The sequence below is a fragment of the Castanea sativa genome, chromosome 7 (assembly GCF_040712315.1).
Source record: "Castanea sativa cultivar Marrone di Chiusa Pesio chromosome 7, ASM4071231v1".
Lineage (NCBI taxonomy): Eukaryota > Viridiplantae > Streptophyta > Magnoliopsida > Fagales > Fagaceae > Castanea > Castanea sativa.
Window position 1 is genome coordinate 15,483,664 of NC_134019.1, and position 22,305 is coordinate 15,505,968.

The window sequence follows — 22,305 nt, forward strand, 5'->3', positions numbered from 1 at the left end:
CCCTCCAAAGACCCAACAATTAGTGGTGCACCCTGTCATTCCTCCAAACCACCATCCTAATGAGTCTAACCTTAAATGGGCATGGATTGAGGGAAATGATCCATTTATTGCTAATGTTCAAAATAGTCATCCCCAATTTGAAGCCTCAAACTTTGAAACTAATAGTGACACAACAGCAGTGATGTTCAACCTGGATAGCCTGAATGAAGAAAGACTAGAAATTATGCAAAACCAAGCTTGGATGAAAGGGTGTATCCCAGAGTCTCCTGACTCCTTTATTGAGTCCTTAGTGTAGAGGGTTGATTGCGGGATATTTAGATTTGAACTTGGGGATTCAAGTAGTGGGCCAAGGCTAGTAGCTTCACATGCAGTGGCAACCCAACATAGTGTTAACCCACAAACATCCCTAACAACATATGGATTGGGCTCATCCAACATATTTACCTACTCTGACCAACATGCAAGCCCACATGTGCCCCCACAGCCCACTAACCTTAACCCCAATATGAAAGACCTAAGCCTTTTTGAGCTATTGACTTTGGGCCTAGGACTACCCTTCTCTGTCACGGCTGCACCTTCCCCTGCCTTAAATATTGCTCTAAGTTGTAGTGAAGACTTTGATCCAGTAGATGAGGAAGTAGCTAGGGAAAGTTCAAGAAAGAGAATCAGGAAAGAAATTGAAAATTTTGGAAGAAATATCAAACAAAGACCTCTCTGTGCTATGTTTGATAAAGAAGCAAGTACATCTTCTTTTAATGATCAATCTGATGCAGGGATTTGGGAAGCTGGCCAACAATAGCTTCCCCAAGAGCCATGCTTCCCAGAGCCATAGGGATTCTCAGTTGGAATTGCAAGGGGCTAGGCACTCGTTCTGCAGTTCTACAATGCAAGAAAGAAGCCTAGGAGGATAAACCTGATATTTTGTTTTTGGTGGAGACTAAACTTGCCAAAGATAAAGGTCTTGACATTTTGAGAAAGTGTGGATTTCGGAAGGGTTGGGAAGTCTCTCGTGAAGGCCTCAGTGGTGGATTGCTGCTTGGAAGGCATCAAGACCAAATTCTCAACATCCAGTATAGCTCCAAGAACCTGTCACATGATGATCTCTTTGATCATAAAGGTACCCCTCTTTCAATTACTTTTGTATACGGTCAACTTAATCACTCTAAAAGAAATGTAGTGTGGGTAGAATTGAGGTATCTCCATACCAAAGCAAACTTATATGGTTGTGTATTGGTGACTTTAACCAAATTTTGTCCAGTGAAGACAAAATGTCCTTTAATAATAATGGAATTATAGGAGTTGAGGTTTTTCAACAAACTCTAAATGATCTTCATCTTTGTGAGCTAGAAGCTAAGGGTCAAAAATTCACTTGGATGAATAGCAGAGAGGATGAAGCCTTTGTTATGGAGAAACTTGATAGAGCTTTTGCTTCAATAGATTGGATAAACACTTACCCACATTATGCTCTTCAAAACCAAGCCATACTAAGATCAGATCATCTTGGACCTTGAAGTTGTGCAACCCTTTAGAAAGAGACCTTTTAGGTTTGAGAAAATGTGGATTACACATGCTGACTGTAAGGGCATAGTTCAAAATGCCTGGACATCTCACACTCAAGGTTCTAAAGCCTGTAAGCTACAACATAAGCTTGCTTCTGTAAAGAGACAATTCATTGTCTGGAACAAGAAGGTCTTTGGGAAAGTGGAAAGAGAAATTAAATCTAGAAAACAAACATTGCAGGACATACAAAACTCCATCAATACCATAGCAAATGTGAGGAGAGAAGGAAATTAGGGAGGAGTTAGAAAATCTGATGATTAGGGAGGAAATCATGCGGGCCAAAAAAGCTAGAGCTGATTGGATTGTGCAAGGGGATAGAAACACCAAGTATTTTTAAACTATAGTAAGGCAAAGAAGAGCTAGAGACAGGATTCTACATCTTAAGTTAGCAAATGGAAGCACCATTAAGGATTTAGCTGTTATTGAAAATACTTTGGTGGATCACTTTAGAAAGCAATATGAGGAGGCAGACACAAGGTCATTTCAGGGTATTATGAATGAGCTAGGGACATTGCCTATACCTCAAATTGACACTCAACAACAATCCCAACTTGATAGGCCTTTATTTGATGCAGATATTGAGCTAGCTATTCACCAGCTTGGCCCTCAAAAAGCCCCAGGTCCAGATGGAATACCAGCTTTTTTTTACTAGGAATTTTGGGACATTGTGAAACATGACATTCTCAATTCTGTTCATGCATTTTTTCATTAAGGGTCACTTCTTAAATCATTGAACCAAACCTACATCACCCTAATACCTAAGATTAGCTTCCCTGAAGAGGTTTCACACTTTAGACCCATAAGCCTGTGCAATATCACATACAAGATCATTTCCAAGATTTTGGTGAACAAATTAAAACCCCTCATGGATAAACTTGTTTCACCATTGTAGAATGCCTTCATCCAGGGTAGGAGCATCACTAACAATATCGTTTTAGCTCATGACATCTTTGACTCATTTAGAAAGAAAAAAGGAAGGAAAAAGGTTATGGAGCCCTAAAAATAGATATGTGCAAGGCTTATGATAGGATTAACTGGAATTTTCTCAAGGAAGTACTAATCTCTATGAACTTTAGTAACACTTGGACCAACTGGGTAATGGAGTGTGTCACTACTGTGCAATTCACCCTACTCCTTAATGGTAGCCCAACACAACCTTGCTACCCTTCTAGAGGAATCAGACAAGGAGACCTCATATCTCCTTACCTGATTCTACTTTGTGCAAACATACTGTCCATTGCACAAACCCAAGCTGAAAGCCAAAAGAAATTAAGAGGCATCAACATTGGCAGGAATGGAGTTTCCTTTACACATCTTTTCTTTGCTGATGACTCTTATTTCTTCTTCCAAAATGATAAGTGCTCATTGTCAAATTTGGAAAATACAATTCAATGGTATTGTTCCTTATCTGGTCAAGCCATAAATTTTAGTAAGTTTGATCTTTACTGATCCCCAAATATCCCCCTAAACTTTCAAGAAACCCTTGCTAGTAGTCTTCATGTTAATCTTATTCAGTGTCCTAGTAAGTATTTGGGTCTTACCTTTAAGCTTAGGGGGAGAAGGGTAATTGATTTCCAGGATCTAATTGACAAAGTGCAGGCAAAGCTCCAAGGCTAGAAAGCAAGGTTGCTTTCTCAGGCTGGAAGCACAATTCCGATCTCATCAGTTTTGCAGCCTACCCCTCTTTGTGCTATGTCCTGTTTTAGGTTTCCTGACAGTGTTTGTGGCAAACTAGATGCAATCATGAGGGATTTTTGGTGGGGGCATGATTTTGATACCAGAAAACCTCACTTGATTAATTGGGATAAGGTTTGTCAGCCAAGAAACATGGGAGGTATCAGATTTAACAAGGCTAGTCTTTTTAATCAGGCAATGATCTCAAAGCAGTATTGGAGGATCCTGCACAATCCAAATTCTTTGATTTCTAGGACCTTTAAACCTAAGTACTTTCCTACATCTACTTTACAAGATTACAAGCCAAAACCTCATCATTCTTGGATTTGGAAGAATATCTATGTCCCTCAAAACACAAAGCTGCATAAAGGTAGATGGATTATAGGAAATGGTAGCCAAATCCCTCTCACCCACCAAGATTGGTTCAGTTGTCTAAACCAAGTCCTACAAGAACACAATTTGCTTAATGGTACTGTGGCTGATCTAATTGACAATAGGACAAAAACTTGGAAATTGAACTTGCTTGGAAAGCTATACCAACCATCCGTATCCAAGGAAATAGTGTAGATTCCAATTGCAATATTAGATGGAAGTATGGATAAGCTACTTTAAAAAACATTTTGCATCAGGGGAATAAAGGGTTGATAAGGCCTATAAAAACTTACATCTTAATTACAATCAATCCAAGGGACTATGTCCAAACTCATCTGTTGCTCACCAATCTTTATGGAAGCTGTTCTGGAACATCAAGCTTCCTATGAAGATCCTCACTTTCATTTGGAAAGTTCTACATGACAGCATTCTGTCCTAGCTAGGGGCGTCCACAGGTTGGGTTTGTGCCCGACCTGGACCCGACCTGAACTTTTCGGGTGGGTGAAAATCAAAATTGAAACCGACCCATTTTAATGGTTGGATCATCTGGTTCAGGTCCGTCGGTTTCGGGTAGGTTGTGGGTCGGTTTCGGGTCTTGAAGCCGGTGCCGATATTTTGCTGGATAGGTTAAGATTTGGCCAATATTTGGCCGGATCCATCGAATCTAGACTAGATCTCGTTGGATCAGGTGGATTTCATGTTGCTTTTTGTCGGAAAATCAAAAATATCCCTGGATCTGGTGGATTGTAGTGGATTTCAAGAAGCTCTTTGTCGGAAAACCTTTGGATCTCGCCAGATTTTGTTGATTTTATGGTCGGGTTGGGTGGCTTAGGTTTTTGGGGAGGAAACCCGCCAGCCAACCTGAAGAGATAGGGTTTTATGCGTGGCGACTGTCGGATTGATTGGTTCAGGTGGTGGCCGATTGGTTTTGGGTGGCTCCGACGGGTTGAATGGGTCCCTGGGTTGTATGGACACCCCTAATCCTGGCAATGCTTAAAGGAAGAGGTATCACAAACACTAGTATTTGTCTTATGTGTAATGAGGGTGAGGAAACCATAACACACTTATTCCAACAGTGCCATTTTGCTAGAGCTGTCTGGTATGGGTCCATTCTTGATATTAGAACATCTAATTTCACTCAAATGACCACAAAAAAATGGATCAAAGAAAGTATATCTACCAGCAAAGTTTTGGGACAAGATGGAATGTAGTTTCTTCACGCCTTGTTCACCATCTTATGGCTTCTTTGGACTCACAGGAATCTGGTGGTGTACCAGGGCAAAATTCCAAATCCTATTGAAGTGGTTCTCACATCTACGTCTCTCATTTGCAGGTACAAGGAAGATTTTAAAGAATCTATGCATAAGCCAGAAGTAGGTATCAAATTGAAGCAGCCTTGAACCATAACCCAACACAATTGGCAAGCTATTATCAAAGTGGCAGCCTATAGGAACAGGAGATCAAGGAGATGTGGATATGCTTTTGAAGCCATTAATTTGGAATGAACTAAACTGTTCATAGGAGCTTCTAGCAGTGGGAGGAAATTTATATATCTAGCAAACTAGGAAGCAATGATCAAAGCAAAGGAAGCCAACTTGAGTAGGATCATCATTCTGAACAATTGCAAAAGAACAGTACAACTATACAACAATGCTAGAGTGCCAACTTGGCAGGAGCACACCTTTGTTTCTGATACTAGGTAGCTAATGCAACAAGGATTGTCTGTTCATTTGGTTTTTGTTCCTAAAGTTATTATCTCTCATGTGTTAGAACTTGTGAATAGGACTACTAGGTTCCCTGTGCATGTTTACAATATGTGTATGAACTCTAAGTAAGGCTTAGCCTAGTTTGTTTTTCTCCATCAATTTAATATGTTTATCAGTTATCAAAAAAAAAAAATGTTAAGCAATAAATATATATATTTTTTTGGTTTTCCTATATTGAAAACTCACTTAGAATCCGTTGTTAGACATTGCCATATTCACACAAAGATTCAACTAGGTTTTATTTTATGTTGTGTAGATAGGTAGCTGGTCATCCATGCCACTAGGTAACAATGAAATTTCTAACAAATAATATTCTCTAACTCAACAAAATATCCTACCAAATTAGGCTTCAATTTGTTAAATTATGTTCTTATGGACCCTTTTAGTGTGGTAGAAAATGCTCACCACATTATCTGATTGATTACTACTTTAAAATCCATCAAAGTTTTGAAGTTCCCATATAATCTAATTAGTCTCTGTCCCATCAAATGTTTCAAGTTGAGGCATCTTAAACTTCCATCAACTCCCTTAAAACAATATCACTCCACATTTTTAACATCTTATGTTATTGTTATTATTATTATTGTGCGTGCCCAAAATTCCCTTAATGGACTGGGCTAGGATTGGGCTCAAAACTTATTTGTATAGTGGGTAAATGGGTTTCTTACCACGGGCAGTCCCTACCAAGCTCCTCCCTATTATACGTCTCCCCTCTGTGGAATTTCCTCCTCTCCTCTTATAGTATTCTCTCTCTCTCTCTCTCTCTCTCTCTCTCTCTCTCTCTCTGTATTTTTGCTCAAAATGACCAACCCCTTCTCTCTATTCTCTTCTCATATTTATAGCTCGAGGTTGGTGGGGTGCTCATGATTACCTTTCAGTCTCACTCGTGTGGATGAGGCCCGATTAGATTATTCTTGACAAGGAATATGCTTTTTTGGAAGTAGTGCTAATGGCGTTAGAACTGGTTTCAGCCTCCAAAAGGTTGCTCAACAGTGATATTCCACAAGGCAATACCGAGCTTTCGAGGTCACGGGCTATTCCGAGTAAGTACATCCCCCCACCAACCATACATGCTCGGCACAGGCCTGTATAACTTGCGTTCAATTGAATGGGCTTACCATTGGATTTGGGCTTGAGAGTATCTTGGGAGTGTGTTAGGACCAAGGCTCAAGGCCCATTGGGCTCGTGGCCATATGTCGTACAATTATTATTATTATTCAACATTTAATTTTTATATTTGTAAGCCATTTTTCATATCCAAGCATTAAATTATAATTGCACATGTAGCATTTTTCTACAGTACTTTAGCCACACAAAAAAAAAAAAAAAAACAATGAGTTTAATTTATGTCTCATTTGCTTTTTTTTTTTTTTTACAATAATTTATGCAAAACACAAAACTCAAAAAACTAAATAATTTGTTCCCAAAGAAACACTTATTAATGTTACTAACAATAGATTTCTTAACAAAAACGAATGTAAGGGTCAAATTGACAACAAGTGAGAAGTTAAAAGATGAAATTTACAAAATTTAAATTTAAAGGACTAAAATGACAATTGACCTAAATTGAATGGGTGTAAAATCATTTTTAGAATTGTTCCTTTATAAGAAAGCTATAATTTTGATTTTTTAATTTTCCTACATGTTCATTTGGGTATTTTGTAGTTTCTGGTAACTTATTTGTATAATAGTCATTAAAAAAATATAAACTTTGGTAGCATTTATGTTAAATGTGTGACAAAAACTTACAAACTAGTTTATTTTCAAAAATAACCTCAAGAGGTTGGCTTAGTAGTTCCTAATTACTTATAATATTCATGAGATCTTGCCAACATCTTGGAGCCACCCTTATAGAATTCATCCATATAATAACCTGGTGTGTATAGGACGGGGGGACTGCATGCATCCATAAAAATGCCGGATACTTTAAGAGATCCAAATATCCTTGTTTATCAAAAAAGTTAGTTTTGTTTATTTTATTTTTACGCAAAACAAAAAAGCTAAACATTTTTGACAACACAAACCTTGATTTAAAAAAAAAAAAAATTTAGCAGGCCTTAAAAATTAGGGAACCAAACACTTCCACATGATAACCAACAGAAAGGATAGCAGTGGTTTTAATAATTAAAGAAAATAATAGGAGGGGCCAAAAAAAAACCAGACCTCCGACTAGTGGAAACTAGAAAAAAGAGTATTCCTTTGGCACGTCACCCCACTCTCAGTGGGAAAGAGTACGAAGAGAGTGAAAACACGCGCTATAATGGCGAGTACGTGATCGAAATTGTCACTTTAATAATTTGTTCAGCTACCAGAAATGGCAACAAGTCAGGCTGCTGCTTAGAGGTCTGGATCTTGCAGTTATTGGTTTGACTCGGTTTTCAGCTTCTTTTTGCCGACTCCCAACTCCCAATACGACACTCTTTCTTTTTATGTAACCAATAATTAGGTTTATTAAAAATAACTATTAATTTGTATTATTATTTATAAATGAGGGTATCTGGTCCTTCCATTATTTAATTATTTATATATATATATATATATATATATATATATATATACTGTTTTTCCATTACTCATGTACCAAATTATTAGAGAGATGAATTTGTTAAAAATGGCCCAAAGATATTAAAAAGAATAAACAAAAACTTTGGTTAATGGATGCGTTTGACGCATTCGTTAACTTTGGTTAATGAGCTATACTGCATTGGAGAAGAATAAAAATAAATAAATATTATTTTAATTGATTGATGTATGACTTAGCAAAAAAAAAAAAAAAGATTATAACTAAAAATTCAACCTTAATTACTACTTTCAAGCGCTCATTAATTAGACCATAAATGATGATATCAATGACTAATTGGAGAAAAATACGTTGTTGATGAGTTCAATAAATTTAAAAGATGTGTCAATCAATTTGAAAGCCTTAAAGTTGTATTTATCATTCTATTAGTTCATGAAATTTATGAGGTATTTCATGAGTAAATGGTATGATATTACTAATTATTTATGGGAAATGTTAACCTAATGGCATTGGTTTATGAATTATTTTTCAAAACATTTTTATAGAAAAATGATAAAGTAATTAATTTTGTTAAAACTTTTTATATTTCCCATAAAAATTATGTCAAAACTTTACTATTATGGTTTATTAACAATTACCCTAAAAGCATAGTAAACTTTTATTTATTGGGTTATGTTAACGAGAAATTATAAGGTCCACATGGTGGACAAGTGATGTGGTCCACCATTCCAGTAAAAGACTCCTACTTATTTAAAATTGTGGAATTTTAAATAAAAACTGAATACTGACTCAGCAATTTTAAATAGATAGGAGTTTTTACTAGAATGATGGACAAATGACGTGGTCCACCACGAGGACTTTATAATTTCTCCATGTTAACATATTTTCTTAGAACAATAATTAACAATCTATTTTAGAAAATTTTTTATACTACTTTTATGAGAAATAAAAAAAATTATTAAACTATTATTTTTTTTATTTTCCTATAAAAATTTTATTTAAATAAATTGTTATCCATTACTTTAAAGACATTCTCAAGCATTTCTTTTATTTATTAACTTCAGTCACTTTTTCCCTCCTATACTTTCTCACGCAGCGTATTTCTTGTTAGACGAGGAAAATGGTTAGCATACTCTTCTAAAATAAATAGTGCGAGAGACTTCACTGCTTCCCAAACCCCCCACTTAACTAGGTCCAATAGATTCCCTTTGTCCACCTTAGGAAAGACATTCATCTTCACAAGAGACAAGGCAAACATTTTGGTGGAAAAAGCTGTAATTCCTTGGAGATAGTAATTTAGTTGACACTGATTTCAGATACATCGTGACCGACCAGCACAACAATATTTGATTTAATATAAATGGGAAAAATTAACGGATGTTTAGCTAATAAAATTAAGGGCTTTATTTGAAAAGAATTTCGTGTCTCTTTGTAAATATTTAGCTAAACTCACTCAAATAGCTATGCATCAAGCTTAATATTATAGTGTGCAAAACTAACAAATAAACAGTACTTCAATACTGTTCATCAATCCACCAAAACAAAGTAGCTCTCTCTCTCTCTCTCTCTCTCTCTCTCTCTTAAGTGGTGCTATCAATTGAAATTACAATGGTTTTCTCTCACAGTCTCAATACGGAGCTCATGGATTGGGGTTGGAGATGATAGGTTAAAACTAATCTTTGTAGATTCGGATTGATACGCGAGGATTTAGGTTGCTTGCGATGGAAGAGCTCGAAATTGAAATTATAGATGACAGATTGGAGCTGACATTTGCAGATTTAGGTTGACACAGGTTAATTTGAGCTACTTGCAATGCTAGAGCTCACTGGTTGTTTAGGTTACAGTGGTGGATATAGCTAGTTGTTTGGGTTACAGTGGCGAAACTTATGGGTTGCGATGGTGGAGGACAGGGGCAGGGTCAGGAATTTGTGTTTGGGGCCAAGGTAAAACTATCATATTGATTCCGAGCCAAATGAAAAGTTAGTTTTGTTGATGACGAGTGCTATAGAAAAGCGGTGGATTAACAAAGGAGAGGGATTGAGAGTGTTAGAAAATGACGAGTGTAAATAAATAAATAAAGAAGAAGAAGAAGAAGAAGAAGAAGAAGCAAAATGAAAAGGTTAGAGAGGGGTGGTAAAATAAAAATATAAAAAGATGAGAAAGATGAGATGCGAAAGTTACAGAAAGTGCACTGTGAAAGAGAAAAAAAGAGAAAAAGAAGAAGTATAAAAAGAGAAGTAATGACAGATAAGAGAAGAAATTGTACTAAGAGTTGAGAAAAGGAAAAATAATATTTTTCAGAAAAAAAAAAACAAATATTGATTACACTTTTTCATATTTGTCCTATGTGGCATGCTATGATTGGTTGTTTATTTCTATAATTGTCTTATGTGATAAACTGTAAATGGTTGTTTGCCACTATCAAATGGGTCACCATGTTTTCATTTACCATTCACAGTCTACAACGTAAGACAATTGTGACAAAATATGTGTTAAAATATGTGTACTAGTATTATTAAGAAAATAAAAAATAAAAAACATATAAAGTGGAGTTACAAAGGGGCAACATTCACGTGGAAGGTAGATTTGTTTATAAATGCCATTACACTTTTTTTTTTTTTTATTACAAAAATGACTTGTTTTTTGGAAACAAAGATGTGGGATGTTGAGGAATGAAAAATGACAAAATAAGTGCAAAGTTGAGATTTTTAGAGCCAAATTTGACTGACGTTTTGGAGGTGGGGGGCCAAAGCTTTGTTCTTGAAGGGCCAGCACTCTAGAAAATTGAGTGGGGTTCTATTTTTACCTATTATTAAAATATCTTTAAAAAAATTTAGGGACCAACTTATTACAAGGCTCTGCCCTTGGTGGAGGAGGTCGTGGGTTGTTTGGGTTACGGGTTGCGTGGCAAAGCTCATGGTTGTGATATGTTTTTTCTTTTTCTTTTTTCACCAAAAGATAAAGGTTCATGGCAGAGCTTGTGAATTGATTTGAGAAAAGAGGAAAGGAAAAAAAATCAAAACAAAGAAAAAATAATATTTAAATAAAATAAATATAAAATATTGAGGCTAGTATAAATAACTCTATTTACATTACAAATAAACTAAGTAACAAAAGTGATCAAGTTTTGTTTTGTTTTTTTTTTTTTTGGGGTGAAAAGAAGCTTCATTAAAAACTCAGAAGAAGCAACAGTCTTATTACAAATTCTGTTCATATACATCCCATTGAGGTCATCCTCAAAAACATCAACTAAGTCCATAAACAGACTATCAAAGGTAGAAAAATCAGCATTTAAACAATAGCTCATCTTAGCAAGACTATCCGCATATCTGTTCGATTGACGGAAACAATGCTTAATGCAAATTTGCGGTATGCGAGAGATCAAGAGCCTGTAATCATCCAATAAAGGTAAAATGATGTTATTTACATATGAAGAATTTCTTAAGGCATCTATAATAAACTTGGTATCAAGCTCAATTTCAAGATAAGTAATGTTTAGGTTTATGCATGGAAGGAGTCCCTCCCTTAATTCCCACAGCTCAGAAGCAAAGCTGCTTGTCATGCGAATAGGCCTGCTAAGCCAATAACCCGCCTACTAAAGACAAATAAAGTGATCAAGTTTGACTATAGTGTGAAGAGGCTTATGGGAATGCATGTCCAATTTAAAAGCGGCAGAACACGGGCATTTTACGTGTGAAACTTTACTTCTTCTTTTTTTATGTCTCACGCGCGCAACTTTTTTTTTGTTTTGAAAAGCACCTTTCATTTTTTAATGTCTCGTGTGTGCATATTTCTATTTTTAATCAGATGCTAATTCATTTTATTTGTCTTTATCTCTGTATATCTTTAGCTCTTATTCGTTCATTTGTATTTAAAAAAGAAAAAGAAAACGTAGGTAAAGTTATTACTTCTGTCTCTCTTTCATGGGCCAAATAGTAGAGGTTGAAAGTATTAAAAAACTATGGCCGGAAAAACATTGATTCTTCTCAACATTTCTCACAAGCCAATCTATGGATTTGGATCGAGTTTCAAGCCTTTTGTTTTTCCTCTAGGATTTTTTTAAAAGAATTTTTTTGGGATAAAACTAAGTATTGTATTTGCTATTGTGCACACTTGTGTGACATTTTCACTAAATGTGATACCGCGGAAGTTTGAAGAAAGCACACATGATACTCTCTTGATGAAACGTAAACTAAACTATTAGTTTCTGGTAGTAAATCTTGAATCTACGAGGGTTCTTTAAATCCACAAGCTAATAAACTGGAATCTACCAAAAAAAAGTTTGAGAAAACCTCGGCAATTTTATTAATAATAATTTTCAAAAAAACGTTCACAGACTTAAGGCCTTATTTAAGGGCTCCATAAAAGTTGACAATTAAGAAAATATATACTAAAACAAGTCCTAATTAATACCTAATCATAACAAGAACCAAATTTGACTTAAAAATCATTAAAAGCACCTAAAAACAAGGAAATAAATATCCTAAACCTAAAATAACAAAAATTACATAATAATACCAAAAATAAAAAATTATATAAATTAATTTAGAGATTTTGTCCTACATCGAAATGGGTGTTGCCCATGTTGAGACTCTATATGGAACTTACTAAGATGGTCTTCATTATTTAGTTGTTGTAAGTCGTAACCTTTGAAGATAGTTAATTGGAAGCATAAATGATCATGATAGAGAAATAATTGACCTCAATCTTATGCTCCAAATATAATCAAGGGCATTTAAAAAAAAAAAACTAAACTTAGCTTTAATCACCTACACATTAAACAAACAAAATTGTGATTTAATTTTTTTTCCTATACAATCCTTTGATGATTGAGCTATATCCATTGATATTTCATGAAATACCGATGAAAAAAAATGTCTACATAGTAAAAATTAAAAAAAAAAAAAAAAAGAAAAAAGAACACACACTACTAAAAATATTACTCTCATTCCTATTTCAAATCTAATTATGCTTACAACTAGCCTTTAATTGTTGGGCAATACAATTAAAGAGAAGGCAACGCCAAATCATTAGCAAAAAGTTTGCAAGTATAAATTATTTTAATCTTTAAGATATACTAACCCATGAGCATATGCTCATGTGCGTACTTAAGGGTTCTTCTATTTTTATTTACTTTTTTTTTTTTGTAAAGGTTAATAGTTTTCATTCATCATAATTTGGGGTTGATGCATTTTTGATCATCAAAATCTCTAAGAGCGTGATGAGATGTAGCACAAAATATAAACAGATTTGGAAACACATAAACCTCATCACACATTTTGGTATTTTTGTGATTAATAAATGCATCAACCCCAAATTATGATAAATAAAAACTATTAATTTTTACAAAAAAAGAAAAAAATAATGAAGAGCCTCACGGTGTGCTCAATTCAAATGCTTAGTGTTTGTGTATGTGTGTGTGATATATATATATATATATATATATTACAAATATTTATATACCTACAAGTACTTATTTACTTCCTTTAAATATTTGGGCTAACAGTACTTGTGTTAACAATTATTGGGTTATTTATGTATTGTTCGATGATGTTTTGGAGTATGTTATTCTGTGCACAAACTGGTTCACATGCCCATCCTGCGGAGAGAACTAGATCCAGCTCCCTCAAACCTAAGCAACCTTCCATTTTTTAATGTCTCGTGCAGTCGTGCACGCATCTTCCTATTTTTAACCACATGCTAATTCATTTTATTTGTCTTTTTCTCTGTATATCTTTAGCTCTTATTCGTTCATTTGTATTTAAAAAAGGAAAAGAAAACGTAGGTAAAGTTATTACTTCTCTCTCTTTCATGGGCCAAATAGTAGAGGTTGAAAGGATTAAAAAACTATGGCTGGTAAAACATTGATTCTTCTCAACATTTCTCACAAGCCAATCTATGGATTTGGATAGAGTTTCAGGCCTTTTGTTTTTCCTCTAGGATTTTTTTAAAAGATTTTTTTTTTAAATTTTTTTGGGATAAAACTTAAGTATTATACTTGCTAATGCGCACACCCTGTATGACATTTTCACTAAATGTGATGTTACAGAAGTTTAAAGAAAGCACACACGATGCTCTCTATATGGAAAAGAAACTAAACTATTAGCTTCTGGTAGTAAACTTTGAATTCACAAAGTGATAAACTAGAATCCACTAGAGAAAAATTTGAGAAAAACTTTGCAATTTAATTGATAATAACCTTTGAAAAAACTGTTTACAGACTTAAGGGTCTCTTTAAGGGCTCCGTAAAAGTTAACAGACAAGAAAATATATTCTAAAACAAGTCCTAATTAATACCTAATCATAATAGAAACCAAATTTGAACTAAAAAGCATTAAAGGCACCTAAACGCCTTGAACCTAAAATAAAATAAATTACATAAAAATACCAAAAATAACAGATAACATAAATTAATTTGGAGATTTTGTCCTACATCAAAATGGATGTTGCCCATGTTGAGACTTTCTATGGAAATTATTAAAATGGGTCTTCATTATTTAGTTGTTGTAAGTTGTAGCCTTTGAAGATAGTTAATTGGAAGCATAAATGTTCGTGATAGAGAAATAACTGACCTCAATCATGCTTCGAATATAATCAAAGGCATTTAAAAAAAATTAACTAAACTTAGCTCTAATCACCTACACATTAAACAGATAAAATTGTGATTTATTTTTTTTCCTATATAATCCTTTGATGATTGAGCTATATCCATTGATATTTCATAAAGTCCAATGAAAAAAAATGTCTACATAAAAATAAAAATAAAAAGGTTTAGAAAAAAGAACACACACTACTAAAAATATTACTCTCATTCCTATTTCAAATCTAATTATGCTTATGGCTAGCCTTTAATTGTTGGGCAATACAATTAAAGAGAAGGCAACGCGAAATCATTAGCAAGAAGTTTGCAAGTATACATTAGTTTAATCTTTTAAGATATACTAACCCCTAAGCACAAGTTCACGTGTGTGCTTGAAGGCTCTTTTATTTTTATTCATTTATATTTTGTAAAGTTTAATAGTTTTTATTTATCATAATTCCGAGTTGATGCATTTTTTATCACAAAAATCTCTCAGAATATGATGAGATGTAGCACAAAATATAAACACATTTGGAAACACATAAATCTCATCACACACCTAAGTATTTTTGTGATTAAAAAATGCATCAACCCCAAAATTATGATAAATAAAAACTATTAACTATTACAACAAAAAAAAAAAAAAGCCTCACGCGCTCAAATGCTAGTGTTTGTGTATGTGTGTGTGTGTGTATATATCTCTTCTCTATATATTAAGATAATTCAGAAAGTTAGTTATTACCTTTTCTATTTTGAAAAATACCCCTAATTTGATTAACTTATCCTTATTCCCAAAATATAAGAAATAAGGTTAAAATTGTAAACCAACAAAAAATTAAAAATATACCTATAGAACCAAAAAAAAAAAAAAAGAAGATAAATGATATGTCCACAATATTTTCACAATATTTTTACAATAAATCTTAAGTGACAGGTTGTTACTGGTTGTTTTTGTTGGGACAAAAAAGTAATCATAGTGTTATATTCAAATTTGAACCAATAACAACTAATTACCTATGATTTGTTGTAAAAATGTTACAAAAATATCGTGAATTTAGTACTTCTCAATAATAATAAAAAACCTACCCCGCATCCCTTACTCCTATATAAAGAAAAAATGTTCCTATTAAAATGGTTATTTATTCCTTCCCAATTCCCACTTCCCACCACCACCCCACGTTCTTATAGATTAAAATAAATAAAACCTAACAAAAACTACTCACATCTCCTATTAAAAAAAAAACAAAAACTACCCATTCCCACATTATATCAAAAAAAAAAAAAAAAAAAAAACTTCCTAACAAAAAGAGAAACTATCCAAGTCACATTAAAAAAAAACTAGCCTCATCCCACGCGCTTTACGAGTGCAATGAGGCTTTTTTTTAGTGGTCTTATTTTGTAGAAAAAAAACTGTGTTTATTTATTTATTTTATATATATAATTTTTATTTTGAAAATCTAATTTACAAGTGTATAAAGCAATTTGAAAAATTTGAAAATTAATAGGAGAGTGGTCCTATTTTTTAGGCAATATTTTAGTGAGAGTTAAAATTTACCCATTCCCACATTATATCAAAAAAAAAAAAAAAAAATCCTTCCTAACAAAAAGAGAAACTATCCAAGTCACATTAAAAAAAAACTAGCCTCATCCCACGCGCTTCGCGCGTGCAATGAGGCTTTTTTTTAGTGGTCTTATTTTGTAGAAAAAAAAACTGTGTTTATTTATTTATTTTATATATATAATTTTTATTTTGAAAATATAATTTATAAGTGTATAAAGCAATTTGAAAATTAATAGGAGGGTGGTCCTATTTTTTAGGCAATATTTTAGTGGGAGTTAAAGTTGCATTTTTATCAGAGTGCCTTTTAGTTTTGTCTCTACTTAAACATAGGGATGTAGGGGTATTTTTGAACTAAAAAATGAGGAATCCAAACAAGTAAAGTCCTTTAAATAATAGTATAGACAAACAAATCAACACAAAAACCAATTACAACTTCCTATAAAAAAAAAAAAAAAAATCTCTTTTCATTTATTCTTCTCTTCCCCTTTCCTACGTTGTGGAATATGCATAAGAAAAAACTCTAATAACATTGGATCCAAAAACTCCAAACCCACAATACTCTTTCAATTTCTTCTTCATTCTTTCATCCTATTTCCAACCGATACTATCTTCTTCTGCACTTACTATTTCATATACTGAATTCTTCTCAATGGTAAGAAGTTTTTCTTTCAAGATTGGTAAGCTTTTGAACAAAATTTATATACTAAATTCTCAATTGAATTATCACTTTATATTAAGAGGATTCAAAAAGTTAGTTATAATTTCAAAAATGTCGAAATTACTCCTAATCTAATTAGATAATCCTTATTCTTAAAAAATAAAAAAATAGGGTTAAAATTGTAATTCAAAAAAAAAAAAAAACTACTAGAGAAACTTTTTTCTTAAAAATTATCACTTTTTATCTAAAAACTAGCACACTTATGTTTAGTACATTTTTTTTCCTAAAAAATAGTATACTAGATCTAGTAGTTTACTTCATTTCAATTCCTAAATTTTAATCTTATAAAAATCTTATCATATGTAACTTCACCAACAATAGATAAATTCAAATTGAAAAATTATATTAAACTAAAAAAAAAAGTCTTATTGCGCGTGCGGAGCGCATGTGATGAGGCTAGTATTGTGTATTGTCTTTACCAACTATATATTGTGAACCGACTATATATATTGTGAAATGGTAACCTAAAATTTGGTTATATATTGTGAAAGGTGTTATAGAAAATTTGGTTATGAATAAAAAAATTATAACACTTAACCTAAAAAAAGAAAAAGAAAAAGAAAAAGAAGAAAAGTCTTCGCATGAGTGACGAGTCTAGTATATATTACATGTATTTATATACCTACAAGTACTTATTTGCTTCCTTTAAATATTTGGGCTAACAGTACTTGTGCTAACAGTTATTGGGTTATTTATGTATTGTTCTATGATGTTTTGGAGTGCGTTATTTTATGCACAAACTGGTTCACATGGCCCATTCTGCGGAGAGAACTAGATCAAACTCCCTCAAACCTAAGCAACCTTAGCCCAAGTCCATGGAAAGCACAAAAAAGGCCCTTACATATTTATTTTGCTACTATGTATATATTTGAATATCGCTTATTTTGCTAAAAACTGAAAATTTATTGCTGAAAACAATAAAAAAATAATTTATGGGTTATTGTTTATATAAGAAAACACTGTTCACTTACCTTAATGCAATGTTCATGTCCCATAAACAGTGCAAGAGGCGCTGGTAAAAAAAAAAAAAGAAGGCAAAAACGCGGAGACGCAGACGCCAATCCAAACGGAGCTTAGTTATCATATACAATCCAAGGATAGTCAAAGCAAAGCATGTCCAATGTGTAATGATAACGACTAGGAACACAATAGGTTCTTTCAACATGAATAATGTGGCAAATTTCAGTAATAGCCCACACAAGAACAATCACGAGGACCACACTGGTGGCTTCAACCTCAACAGGGCAACATGTGGCGAAGCTACATTCGGCATCCCTGTCCAAGCCCAGGTGAGTGACAATCCCTCGCGTCACCAAGCTCAGCCACAAGTCCAGCAAGTTCATACCGAATCATACGTACCTACTGCAACTTCTACTATTCCAGTTTTATATATATGGAATTAGCCAAGATGACATGGATGAAGTTCAATTGATGGCTCAACTGCAGAACCCTAATTTTGATGATTCTCACTTCTACCATTGAGAAACTTAAATCAAAGCATAAAGGGATCGAGGTTTACAGGAGATGCCATTTTGAAGGACTTCGATTTGTATGAATAAATAAAGTTGTTACCTACTAGTGTAAGGGTCACGTTTGGTTTGCCCACGAACATAAATATTCTCACTAGAAGTTTATCATCTGATGCATCTATTATCTATAACTATAAAATGACTTCTATAGAGGTGGTTACTTGGATTTGTTCAGTTGTGAGATTAGGATTTTTTTTTTTTTTTTTAAATTTTTTACCATAAAACAAACACTTGAAAATGACTTTTTATCTTTTTTTTTTTTTGGATAAAAAAAAATAGGGGTTCGCTAGGTTACGCTAGCCCCGGGCAGGGCACTAGAGTGAAAAGCCCTTAGGCCAACTCGTGTGGATACCCACCAACAGACTCCTGCTAGCAGCGAGACTTAAACCTAGGTGGGTTAGACAAAGAACCCGAGCCTTACCAACTGAGCCAAGCCTCCGTTGGCAAAAATGACTTTTTATCATTTTCATATAAACAACTAAATACTGTAAAATGAAAATGTTTTCAAAAAATTTTTTATAGCAAAACAAATTGAACGTATGACACACTTCCTAATAAAAATAATGCATGTTAATTTGAAAATTGAACAATTTCATATATATATATATATATATATATTTGATTTTTCATTTGATTTAAATCTAAGTTTTTTTCATAATTAGTCAAATCAAAGGGAAATTTACTATCATTATAAGATAAATTTTTTTTTGCTCCTATCAAATTATTGGATTTTCTATTAAACTTAATCAAAATTTATAAAATTTAGGATATGAACATTGGGCCGTGAATTTAAACTGTTAAAAATCGCAAAGAACAACCACCAGTGGGTGTAGTTCAACTGGTAGGTGATTGCTGTGACTTCACCACATCTCAGATTCGAGTTCTCTCGAGGACTGTAATTGCAATCGAGCTGGTGGTACCCATGAGCTTACCCAAATATATCATGGGACGTGGGACAATGAGTGCTACACGCGAGTCCCCTTTTCTCTTTCTCAAAAAAAAAAAAATCGCAAAGAACAATTAAGTGGAGCCCAATTTAGCAAACGAGTATATATATAACACATGGTTTAAGCCAGTGGCAGTTTCGTAATAAGCCAGCAAAAAAAAAAAAAAAAAGCCAATAACCATAACTAACCATAACTAACTATAAAACAGAATCCACACCCGCGAAACTCACAAAATCAAAATAGTACACTACTCTCAAGAAGTGCAAAAATGGCGACCAAGATCGTGACTCTGACTCTGACTCTGGGCGTGTTGATTCTGCTACTGTCACTCCCCGGCGGCGTCAAACCCGTCCACTGCATCTCTAGCGGCGACATGGAGTCGATGCTTTCCGCCTTGAGAGCCCGCGGCTACAACCTCTTCTCCAACGCCATCGCCACCTCCGACCTCCAGTTCGACCTTCTCTGCACCCAACCCAACACCAACGCCAACGTCAACGCTTCTAACGACGACTACTTCTTCACCATTTTCGCTCCCACCGACTCCGCCCTCTTCGCTCTCGACATGACTCAAACGGCGCCGTTTTTCACCGACACGCTCCGCCTCCACGTCGTACCTAAGCGGCTCTCCTTCTCTCAGCTCCAGCGGCTTTCTTCCGCTCACCTCCGTACTCTTCTCCCCTCGCGTGATCTCCACGTCACCACCAGGCATCTTCCTCCTCCTACTCATCCTCAGCATCATCATAATCGTCGCCGCCGTGTCGTTGTCGTCTCCGTCGACGAAGTCGAAGTCGTTTTCCCCGGCGTGTATTACGACCGATACGTCGCCGTTCACGGACTCAACGGAATTCTCACTCTCCGTGGACCTCCTCAGTACATCTCCTCGTCTCCGGTCCGTTCGGTTCTCCCTCAGCGAACCAACGTTTGCTCCAACCGTAACCGAACTGCGCCGCCTCCGCCGCCACAACAACCACCGCAAGCCTTACACGGTTATTCTCCGGCGAATTCGCCTTCGTATCTTGGCATTTCGCCAGGTCTTGCTCCGACGATCCAGTCACCGGAGAGTGGGAACACGGCGTCGCCTTCTCCGTCGATCGGCAATGGTGGTCATGATGATCAAGATCAACTCGGGCAATTATGGTCCATCAGATGGTGAGATTTTTGGCGCCCAGCCACGTCAACGGGTCGCAGTTGTTATTCTTTGGGCCACTCACATAATGTGGGTCCTACGTCCTACGTCCTACGTGGATAACACAAGCATTCTTTTCTTCCTTTGGTTTTGTATATTTGGATTTCGCAATTTCAGATTTTAGAAATGAATTCAAATGGATACATGTTTTGTTTCATGTACGTATCCGATCTGATCCCCTATAATTTTCACCTATGATTTACTAATTGTTAGCTTCTTCTACAGTTCTACTACTATGCCTATTTCATTTGCAGCCACATACCATAACAATTTAGTGAAGTCAACCCAAAAAGAAAATACTAGTGAAGTAATTGGCTAAAAGAAAAGTCCTAGTTATTTGAAAGTTACTTCAACTCATTATCTATGACGAGGTATAAAATCATTTACGTGTATTTGCATTTTTAGCCACAATACTTTTTACTAAGTTGCGTAGCTTGTTTAAATAAATAATATGTATAGACAATTTTATAGATTATCATGTAGTGGGTTGAAGCTTTTTTTTTTTTCCAAACCAAATTTGGAGGAAAACTTTATTTGACCTTGTTTGATTTTGGATCACAGCCAATGTATAATCCAAAAGCATAATGAGAAATGCAAAAGGAAAAAAAAAGGGAAGTAAAGATAAAAGAAAGTAAGGATAAAAGGGAGCAAGACACTGAAGTTGTAAATAAGAAAAGATGAAAACGGGCAGTAGTTTTAACTAAAAAAAAAAAAAAAAACTAAAACTACAAGTAGCACATCTTAGAGTTTAGTTGTATCTGTTTGCCATCTGTCAGTTTCTTATTGGCTAAAGGTTGTACCTAATTTAGGAGGGAAACTTGGGTATAGTTTGGAGCTTAGTTAGAGGCAGTTATGAATGTCTTGCCTTACTAGCGTTTAAATACACAGCGTATGTAAATTATTTTTCATTCATTGCAATAAACAGAATGTGATCAATCTTAATAATTATTCTACTCCTACCAAAGCCTCTACTTAAGAGGAGAGAGCATAACTAAGTGAAACAAAATGAGAATTAACATACGCATCAAAGGAGCAAGAGGACTTCTTATATACTTTGATGTCTGTGTAAATGCGTAAAAATAAGCTCAAGTGTGGATTTATTTTAAGCTACCTCAATCAAATTGCACAAAATATTACAACTTACAAACTCGACACTTGAAGTTGCAAAACGATTTTCAAAGCAATACACTAATATTAACCGATACTTTAGTGTTTCGTTTTCTTTGACCATAGATAAACAAATTTTGGTAGTTTAGATAAAACAAGCTTTCTTTCTTGCTTTCTTTTTTTCTTTTTAATTTATGAGGGTTGTTTGGGTGAATGACTAGGGATTAAATCCCTTTCATTGAAATTATTATCAAATTACAGCATGTGTAATAGAGTTGCTATAAATATCATCGGAAATTCCTCCAAATTAGAAAAGGAGTGACCATTTAGAGTGGCAAACGTTCAATCTCTTCAAGTGTACATTGGTTGCACTCTTTCCAATAGTTCTCGTGATGCATAGCATAGTGTAATTGCACCCATAAGCTTATAAGCTTAAAGCATAACCCAATGGAGTCAAAACAAGCAAAAATCAATGACTAGAGTGAGTACATGCAAAATCACAATGAACCACTTTTATCGCACACGCAAAATTTACCATTAGATCGATGCATGAAATAAAACACTTTCGGAGGCACATATACTTTGGGCAGGTATATCCACCAGTGGTGAGACAGTTCAGGGTTAATTCTAACATGAACACAAGATTGTCAAGTTTTGATAATGGTTTAGCATGGAGAGAACTAGTATATGATTAAGTTCGCTTGTTCAAGTTAAATAAGTGGTGCTGCTTTAAATATAGGTGCAAAAACTCACCAAGTTGAACAAGATTACAAGAAGCATCCCA

At 34.4% G+C, this 22,305-nt stretch overlaps 1 protein-coding gene across 1 annotated transcript; it reads left to right on the plus strand.

Annotated features, from left to right (window-relative positions):
- The first annotated feature begins 19,369 nt into the window (after positions 1-19,369).
- Positions 19,370-20,732, plus strand: LOC142644672 (fasciclin-like arabinogalactan protein 19). Its single transcript, XM_075819246.1, has one exon. It carries the CDS (start codon positions 19,497-19,499, stop codon positions 20,379-20,381), a length of 885 nt encoding a protein of 294 aa, XP_075675361.1. The 5' UTR covers positions 19,370-19,496; the 3' UTR covers positions 20,382-20,732.
- Positions 20,733-22,305: the final 1,573 nt, after the last annotated feature.